The 9,967-nt window shown below is 32.9% G+C and overlaps 1 protein-coding gene across 1 annotated transcript; it reads right to left on the bottom strand.

Moving 5' to 3' along the window:
- Positions 1–2,498: 2,498 nt before the first annotated feature.
- On the bottom strand, positions 2,499–5,943 carry LOC108341864 (transcription factor bHLH121). Its single transcript, XM_017579521.2, has 5 exons — positions 5,814–5,943; positions 4,779–4,894; positions 3,723–3,850; positions 3,174–3,641; positions 2,499–3,013 (listed from the first exon to the last, which is right to left on the bottom strand). The coding sequence occupies exons 2-5, from the start codon at positions 4,876–4,878 to the stop codon at positions 2,858–2,860; spliced, it is 852 nt and encodes a 283-aa protein (XP_017435010.1). The 5' UTR covers positions 4,879–4,894; positions 5,814–5,943; the 3' UTR covers positions 2,499–2,857.
- Between the last annotated feature and the right edge of the window lie 4,024 nt (positions 5,944–9,967).

Below are 9,967 nucleotides of genomic sequence, written 5' to 3'. Positions count from 1 at the left end.
ACACAAAATTTCTTGGATTTTGTCACCAAAATTATTTCACCTCCATCACTTCTTTTCTCAGAAGTTATTAATCAACCCTTTTTACCACTTACATCTCCTCCTTCTATTGTTTCCAACTCTGTTATTTTCTCTTCTCAGCCTGTTTCTGTTGAACCTGTCACTGCTACTCCACAAAGGAAATCAACCAGGCCAAAACATACACCATCTTATTTGCAGGACTATCATTGCAACATGTTATCTACTTCTTCCACCACTCAGTCATTCACAGGTACCTTATATCCTATCTCTTCATATCTATCATATGATGCATTATCATCTCTTCATAAATCATATGTCCTTAATCTTTCCCAAGTTAGTGAACCTAAAACCTATAACCAAGCCATCAAACATGATTGTTGGAGAAATGCCATGGATCAAGAAATTGCATCTTTAGAAAATACCAAAACTTGGGTTTTGATTGATCTACCTAATGGAAAGCAACCTATCGGATGTAAATGGGTATACAAAATAAAAAGGCATGTTGATGGAAGTATTGAACGATACAAAGCAAGGTTAGTAGCCAAAGGCTACACACAACAACAAGGTTTAGATTACTTTGAGACTTTTTCACCTGTTGTCAAACTCACAACAGTAAGATTGGTTTTGGCTTTAGCAGCTTCCAAACATTGGTATTTACATCAACTAGATGTAACTAATGCCTTTTTACATGGGGATCTAGATGAAGAAGTATACATGTCTCTTCCTCTTGGTTATAAAACTGAAAAATCAGGACAAGTTTGCAAGTTGTTGAAGTCTTTATATGGACTCAAACAAGCTTTTAGACAATGGAATTACAAGTTGACAAGTACTTTACTTTCTTTGGACTACATACAATCAAAATCAGATTATTCACTTTTTGTCAAAAGTGATTATGCTCATATTACCATCTTACTTGTTTATGTAGATGATATAGTTTTGGCAGGTGATGACATCCAGGAAATCCAAACTGTGAAGGCTCTATTGAATGCAAAGTTCAAGATTAAAGACTTAGGCCAACTCAAGTATTTTCTGGGCTTAGAAATTGCAAGATCTCATCAGGGCATTAGTTTGTCACAAAGGAAGTATGCTCTAGAGTTACTAAAAGATGCAGGATTGTTGGGATGTCAACCTGTTTCTACTCCCATACAGCCAGGCACAAAATTTTCCAAGACAGAAGGGAAATTTAGATGTGCAGGCCTATAGAAGACTTCTTGGCAGGTTACTATATCTAACCAACACAAGACCAGATTTATGTTTCGCTGTTAGTACTCTCAGTCAATTTCTTTCCAATCCTTTGGAAGATCACTATGCAACAGCAATAAGAATCCTGAGATATATCAAGAACAATCCAGGACAAGGATTATTCTTTCCCTCCAACACAGAACATGCTCTCAAGGCTTTTAGTGATTCTAATTGGGTTGCTTGGCCTGACACTAGAAGGTCTGTGACTGATTTTAATGTGTTCTATGGTGCATCATTAATCAGCTGGAAATCCAAGAATTAAGGTACTATATCTAGATCATCAACCGAAGTAGAATATAGAGCTTTAGCATCCACAACATGTGAAATTCAATGGCTTCTGTATTTGCTCCATGATTTGAAACAACCTCTACCACAACCAGTTCCTCTATTTTGTGACAATCAATCTACTATACAAATTGCACAGAATCCAGCCATGCATGAAAGAACAAAACATATTGAAATTGATTGTCATCTCATAAGAGATAAAGTTCAAACTGGTTAATTAAGCTCCTGTCCATTCCTACTTCAGCACAACTTGCAGACATTCATACTAAAGTTTTGCATCCAACACAATTTCAATTTTTGTTGTCCAAACTGAGCATTAAGAATATATATGCTACAACTTGAGAGGAATATTGTATTTAATTTATTTTTCATTCATATTTGTGCATTTATATTCATATATTTATATTCTATTTTTATATTTATATTCCGTTTATATATTGTTTCAAATAATTATATATATGTAAATTGTACTATCTCGTGATTATGGAATAAAAAATACAATTCCTATCCTTTCTTTTCTCGTAACGAGATGAGCCTTTCTAAGATTGTTTGTGGTGAAGGACATGTTAGTTCATCCCAAGGGCACTCACATTGCAGACATTGGACAATTCAGTGTTCTCAACTCAAATTCCTCTTCCATTTTTACTGTCTTTAGGAGCCAAGCCACATGATGTTGTGAGGTTCATGCCAAATAAGGTTCATATTATGAGTGAAATCTCGATTCTACAAGTATAAAAATAGAGCAATGAAATAGTCAAATGAAATGCAGAGCAAGTAAAATAACTGTTAAAACACCCCGGCTTCACAAGAATGAACAAAACAATGGAATGATGAAATGTGAGCGTCTCTTCATTTATGAGAATTACCAAAAGAAAATAATGAGTTCCAGACTCGAGTGATTTGTACTAGTTATATGAAATTGCATTGATATCAGTTAATCAATTAAGCATTGTGCAATTCAAAGCCACTGGCAATTCATTACAAGATACAAATGGTTAGCTTGTTGAATTGTATCGAATCATGAAATTCTAACCACTGAAAGAATTTACAAACTTACACGTTAGATAACCCCACTGGTCAACTTGGAGGTTTTCCAGCTGAAATTTCAAGTTTTCCCACGGAAAGAGAAGTTTATGCTTAAACATTTAAAACCTACTCAGACCAAATTCTTACTAAGGAAGAGATAACAGAAGTGAATTATTTTGGGATAAGAACCGAATGACTTGTACCCTCCAGAGTTGCAGCAGATGCAGGATGAAAATCTTCATTGTGGCTTCAAATGCACAAGAGCTTCACTAAATTGCATAATTTCTCATTCATTATCCTTTCTGCTTGCAACTGCACTGCTTGATGAGCTATCCTGAGCGCTATGAGAAGAAGAACACCTACCTAATGTATTCCCTTCCGAGCAGCAGCTGCTTTCCCTTCTTGACAACTTCCCAGATTTCCTTTGTCCGGATGATAAATCCTGCAAAACATGTACACAAACAAAACCTGAATCCGATGATAAATTGCTGTCTGCAGCATTGCTATTGCAATGCCTCCCGGATTGGATTTGCAACTGCAATTTAGAACCATGATCACAGCTATTTATCAGTTGCAAAGTTTCCTTAGCAAACAACACTAACCTGATCTGCAGAAGACCCAGGAGTCTTCAACTGAAGGTCTGTAGTGACATCATTAGAATCCTCGTTCTTTTCAGCCTTGCTCTCCCTGGATGATTTGCTTTTGGACTCTGGTTTTTCAGACACATTGGACCGACAGCCTGGATGAAGTGGAGGTGAAACGTACTGGGTGGATTGTTGTTCAACAATGGTATTGGGGGCTAAATAAGGAACAAAAGTTGAATGGGGATTAGAGATGACTGCAGGATGTTGATTAGTAAAGTAGGGGAATGGCTGCATGGGGATTGAACCAGGAGGTACTGCCACTGGCATTGGAAAGGGATATGATGGTGGAGCCATGACAACTGAATGATCCATTGCAGTCCATGGAAATATAGTCCTGAGCTGCTGCTGATACTGATTATTCAAGTTGTCAATATCCGATTTAAGAGAAGCCTTTTCTTCTCTGAGATCATTTTTCTCCTGAGTCAACTAAAAATGGAATGATATCTTAATTATTTTCATTAGTCCCAAAAGTATCAAGACAGGCAATTTATCAAATAAAAAGATTACCTCACGAGATTCTTCATTTAGTGTAGCATATTCTTCTTTGAGTTTACCAACTTGAGAAGTAAGGTCCTTCAGCAATTGAATTGTATCACTTAGAATGGTTGCTTTGTCATTTTTGGGCCTGTCAGGGTCTGCATTTCAGAATCTCCACAGCAGAGAGTGATTTAAGAGATTTATTGTTTTATCAGCTTTTAACATTAAATGGAAAACACATGAATACATTCCAAAGAAATAACAGGTATTTGATACAAAATATCAGCATTTGTAAATCCTCTTGTTAACATCTGCTGCATGCTACAAGTGGTTTAAAATAATCAAAACTATAATCAGGTTAATTAAAAAAACTAAATTAAATCATACAAATACGAAAATAAAAGGAAAAATCCCTTTTTCAAAAGAAAACCTGACAACTGCAGTATTAAAGTACTTTAAGGACAGATAAATACACCAGTCAAGGAAAGGAAAACCAGAACAATCCATTCAAAATGTTATGATAATTCAAAAACATCAATTGCCCTTAGTCTAAAATCAAAAGACCTAATTTTGCTGTAATAGTTCTAAAACAAATACTGCATGACTGCTCTGCAAAATAGTTCACAATGCAAATAATAAATCAATCTAAAACATGAAATTTTAAGCTTCACACAGCTTACTTTCTAAAGGCACGCAGGTGTAGGGGAGAAAAGGGGTGGAGGATAAAGAACCAAAATGGTTTTAAGTAATATAAAAGGCAGAGAATAAATATAACATTTTCAATAGTATACTCGCTTTTTTATTATTTTTCATCGGATAAGTTGGTGCTGGAACCAGAAAAGGAAGGTGAAAATTAAAGGTACGAAGAGGGTATACAGTAGTATCAGGCAGGTTCAGGAAGTTTGTAGCCATCGGACAGAGGAAATACTGCTTTTCTAATACTGTTTCACTCATTTTTTTAACATCCATATTATTCAGTAATTTTCAATTGTAATCCGAACTTCTTTTTGTTAATTCCCTTACCAGTACTACAGAAATGCTAGTATCAATTAAATTTCCAATGTGAAAAGGTGAAACTTGATTTACCTAAAACGTTACCCAGTTCTACAAACTGCTCATTGAGTCGATCCCTCCTTAACTTTTCTCGGTCAGCCTTTTGAGTCTTTCTTGCAGCTGAACAATCCATTGGTTCAACTTCAAGCCTTTGGCAGTAGATAATATGTTCCAAAAGGCAGAAAAAAATTAATCAGTACTTAGATCATTGATTTCAGCTTTGGAGAATAAAAAACCAAAACTGTCAAAAGCATGCATTTCAATTACTGCAAATGGGTGATTATTGTCATTTCCAAAATTCGTTACTAAACAATTTTATGGTAACACATTTAAGATTAAGGTATTTAATTAACTGCAATAACTGCAAGCTCATTCCCCTTCATTTCAACATAAAACTTGTGTTGCTCTGGCCAAGTAACCCAACTTACGAATTACTAATTAAACCAATGCAAGCCAATAATATGATTCAATTAGCAGATAAAACTGGTTTTGGACCAGTTTACATCCAAAATCAGTGTTTAACCTATCAATCACTCTGAAACCAGTTTTTAAGCCATGACATGTTTAGACTGATTTTTCCATGAAAAAGTCCAAATATTGTGAATAGAACAATGAGAACTGATATTAATTGTTGGATTGAGCGCAACTATAGTTTACAGTCCAAAAACTATAATTTCTATTCAGAGCAGAGACAGTCCAACATCATGATGTGACTTGGCTTCTGGCATCTGTCACGTGACAAAGAATTGATGCATACTCATACTATGTAATTGCATGCCAGCAGAAGCTCAATAGTATTGAATGAAAACATGCAGAGACTACAATTACCACAACTGGGTAAAAACCCTAAAATTGCTTTTTTACAAAATCGAAAATCAGAAAAAGTGAATAGCAACAGGACCCAAGACCAAAACCCATGTTAATTTTACAATAAAGATGAAAAATTTCAAAGGGGAAAAAATAATAAAACAAAAATTTGAGCCCAGAGTTGGAAAAGAAAAGCTTCAGTTGATGGAAATGACTTACAAGAGGTAATATGAGGAATGAAAGAAGGATTAGGGATTTTACCAGTTCGTGTTCGTTTTTTCTGTGTCACTGATTCTTATCTTCAATATTTGCTCACACACCTTGGGAGGTGTTCTATTAAGAAACTACACCTTCTCAAAAGAAAGGAAAGGCAAAACGACATGCATACTTTTCATTTAGTTGCAGTAAAACGACCGATCATGATGTCGTATTTTATCATTCATCTCTCTTGAAATCAGAAGAGCATGCATGTTCAACATAATCAGACAAAATAATTTCCATAATTCATAATAATTAGTTAAATAATAATTTATAAGTAGATAAAATCATGTTATTTTTTTTTACAAGATTCTAGATTTTAAAAGAAAAGTGTAAAATGCTTCACACTAATATTCTTGTGATAAAAATAATTATAAGTAATTTTTGTACAGATTTGAATTTTCTAAAATGAGAAGAATGTAATTTAAAAAATAGTATTATTTATTGTATGTAAACATAAACTTATTTTATCAGTTGATACTTAATGTAAATTTTGATATATACATTGTTACCAAATATATTTCACTTATTATGTTTCTCAATTTTTTATGAAAATGTTTTGTTCTTTTGTGCCATTCCTTTATTATACAGGTTGAAATTCATATTTTAAAAATTTTACTTTTCAAAATAACTTGTTTTTTCAGAAAGTACTGAAAGATTTATGATAGCAGAATCTAGAAATATTATAGAAAAGTATATTTATAAATGAAAATTTCAAATAATGTTTCCAAATTATATATATTTTAGAATTGATCTTCTAATTCATCATTCCATAATATTTGTTTCTTATAAATAAATAAATTATAAATACATTTCAGAATGTTCGACCAATAAATAGGAAGTTGAAAACCAACAAAATATATTTATAATTTTTTTAACAGTTCTTTCCATAATCCATTTTTTTTTCTTTCTGAAATCTAAAAGGTTCTAAAACGATTTTCCAACAAAACATTTTACAAAAAAAGATTATAAATTTTGTATTTCTTAATCGAACATTTCATAAAATCTTCTTGAATTGTTGTGAAAATATTATTTTGCAAATGATAGGTTATTAAAAGATAGTTAAGAACAATCCATTTATACTATAGCTAATTTTCTTTTTTGTTTTCTACTTTCTACACTTGCACACAAAAATATCAGAAAATATGTAAACTTTTGATCATATTAACTTTTTCATAGATCAACTTCTCGAATGTATTGAAATAAATAATGGAGAAAATATTAGAAATGGGCATAAATCTAATAGAATTAATGTTGAGTCCTCACCAAGATTTGATTTGCATTATTCTTTTTTGTTTTTTATTTTCTACTTTTGCATAAAATATCAGAAAATATGTAAACTTTTGATGTTAACTTTTTCAGAAATCAACTTCCGGAATGTATTGAAATAAATAATGGAGAAAATATTAGAAATGAGCATAAATCTAATAGAATTAATGTGGACTCCTCACTAAGATTTCCATTATAATATACTAAAAGAGTAGCACAATGTCATTGTTGTGTGTTTTTTAAAGTAGTGAGATCAATAGATATTAGAACTTATAAAATATTAGAAATTGATAATGCAAAACCTAAATACAAATATTGCAGATTGAAAAACTATACAACAAAAAAAAAAAAACCAATGTGATTGATGTCGAGCCATTTTGTGATGCAATGGTGATGAAAGATATGAGAACATGGGTGAGGTATGCAAATTGCTCTTAATCCAATTGCAAATTCCTCAAGACATATGTAGCAATAATCTTCTACTTTTTCTTTAATTATAAACTTTTCAAAGTTTTTCAAACAATCATAGTTGTTTGGTACGTAATCAAAGATCAAAACACCATTTTGGCTTGATCTTAAACTTTTATTGTCATTGTTTTGCATGTTGTTGCCACCCAAGTTGATAAATCAAAGATATAAATTTCACTATCTTGTTCACCCGATCTTAAATTTTCACTGGTGGTGTTATTGGAGTGACCAATCACAAATTTAATGATAAAGTCATCATCTAGAGTTGACCACCGCATTGCCATTCCTGTTACACAAAGAAGATAACGGAAATTAGAATTTGAAAAATTGAGTGAGGTAGTTTATTAAGAGAAGAACATACAATTGTTTTAGTTTCTACATAATTTATTAATATGAATTGCAAAGAAACACTTGATAACATGACACAAAACCAAACTTGTGAAGACATAAAAAATGGTATTTTAGAAGTGGTAATGAGTTAAAAACAAGACTCTATTATTTTAATATTAAAAAGTTTTAATATAAAACAAATGGTTATAAATAAGTTTCATTATTTTAAAACACACTTAGAAACCTTTTTTCTAGAGTCATCTACCTTCTCTCTAAGGGTTCTTACACCTTGTTCATCAGTTTAAAGATCAAAAAGTGCCTGTATGATCCTCGCGGAGAGATGTTCAAGTCTGCTCGATCAATTTCTCAAAAAGAGTAAGTTAGTTTTCTTTTTTTTTCTCTGGTTTCACCTTTTCCTATGCATGTAGGGTTTTTCTCTGTCACATGTTTGGTTTGAGATTCCTCTTAGGTTATCTACTGATCAGTGGTTCTAATGGTATACCCCAATCATGTTTTTGTGGTCTATAGGTGTTGTTTGGTCTCTTTGAGTTGAGGGAGCAAAGTCGGGTTCTATAACTAATTGGAGTTCTAAGAGGTAAAGGAAGCTAAATACCTTGTTTTTAAGTTTTAAGTATGTTGATAATATGAGTTGGTATGATTAAGTGAATTGATGGATTGAGCTAGTTGAAATTATGTTGTAATTATGGCATGATTGTGTTAATTTGATTAGAAAATGTTTTGTATGACATTAAAAGACCTTCACTGAAGTTTTTTGTTGATTGTGTCTATTTTTATTGCTCGAAATGGTGAAGTTGAGGTTATAATTGATTGGATAATACTGTTGAAACTTGAGGGAGTGAATGATGATAGTCTTGGCTAGTCTTTGAGTCTTAAATTAGGGTTTTGATAGTGGAATTTATAGAGGAGGGGTTTTAGAGAGAAGCTTGATGCTTGAGGTTGATGTTTTTGTTCAATTAAGACTTGTTGGAGCGTTAAAACCAGTAAAATAGGGTGTATTATGCAGTAGAGGAGTTGTGAGGGTGTATAATCTATTATTGAGTCTATTATGACTTGTTCCAGTTGTTAATTGTAGAAATTGGGTGTTGGAAAATATAGAATTGGGCTCGAGTAGTCTTTTTGAGTTAGGGATCAGTTTTCAGATGTTTCTGAGTGTTTAAAAGGTCCTATGAACCTTTCAGAGCTATGGGAGAAGTGTGCACAGTGAGCTAAAAAGGGTTTGAGTTTGTTGATAGCTGCTAGGCGCCCACTCCAAAGGCACAAAAGCTGAGTGCCAATCCTTTAGCATTGAGCGCCCATTTCTAATGCCCAAAGCACTCCCAGCTCCTAGGCGCCTAAGCGTCCTTCGTGTAGGTTTTTGGTGTTCATTTTGAGGCTCTCTTGTGATCTTTGATACACTGTTTTGGTTTTTTGTCAGCTTGAGTATTAATCTGTGAGTTTTGGTTTAAGTGTTTGGATTGATGGTGTTGTTGTTGAATGAATGCTTTGAGGTTTCATGTGATAGCATACAATGTTATATAGATTGTTGTGAAAGGTTTGTGATTTGGACTATTATATGAAATGGAAATAAAGTTATGAATATTATTATGTATGAGATGTGATGATAATATGGGAAGTATGAATTTTTAAGTATCATGTGAGAAAGAAATTCCAAGGAGGAATATCCTAAGTTGGTTATGTTGTGTAATGTATTGAAGTAGGGACTCTTGGATTGGGGAATGATCCTGACACTCTCAATAACCCTATCTCATGTAAAGATGAGGTGATTATGTCGTGGAAAGTAGCAGGGGGTCCTAGTCTATGGTCATTGGTCTTGACCATAAATGTTTGACAGATTAACTTTGGTGTATGACATTATTGGTGGTGGTTGAGGATGTGGTTATTATTATTTCTAAGCAGGTTGATCCACCATACATGGGTGCAAGTTTCCCATGAGTCTGATATCAATGCATCTATCCGGATAGTAAAGTTTCAAAGTTGAGGGGATTCTTTTATGTGTTGTTTTATTTTAATATGAATATGTTTGTTACTGTTTTAAAAAGACATGTATATTCTTTTGGTACTTTAGCTTA

This window comes from Vigna angularis, chromosome 5 (genome assembly GCF_016808095.1).
Source record: "Vigna angularis cultivar LongXiaoDou No.4 chromosome 5, ASM1680809v1, whole genome shotgun sequence".
In the NCBI taxonomy this organism is placed as follows: Eukaryota; Viridiplantae; Streptophyta; class Magnoliopsida; order Fabales; family Fabaceae; genus Vigna; species Vigna angularis.
Note: the sequence above shows the minus strand (reverse complement) of the source record. Positions and strands in the feature narration are given on the sequence as shown.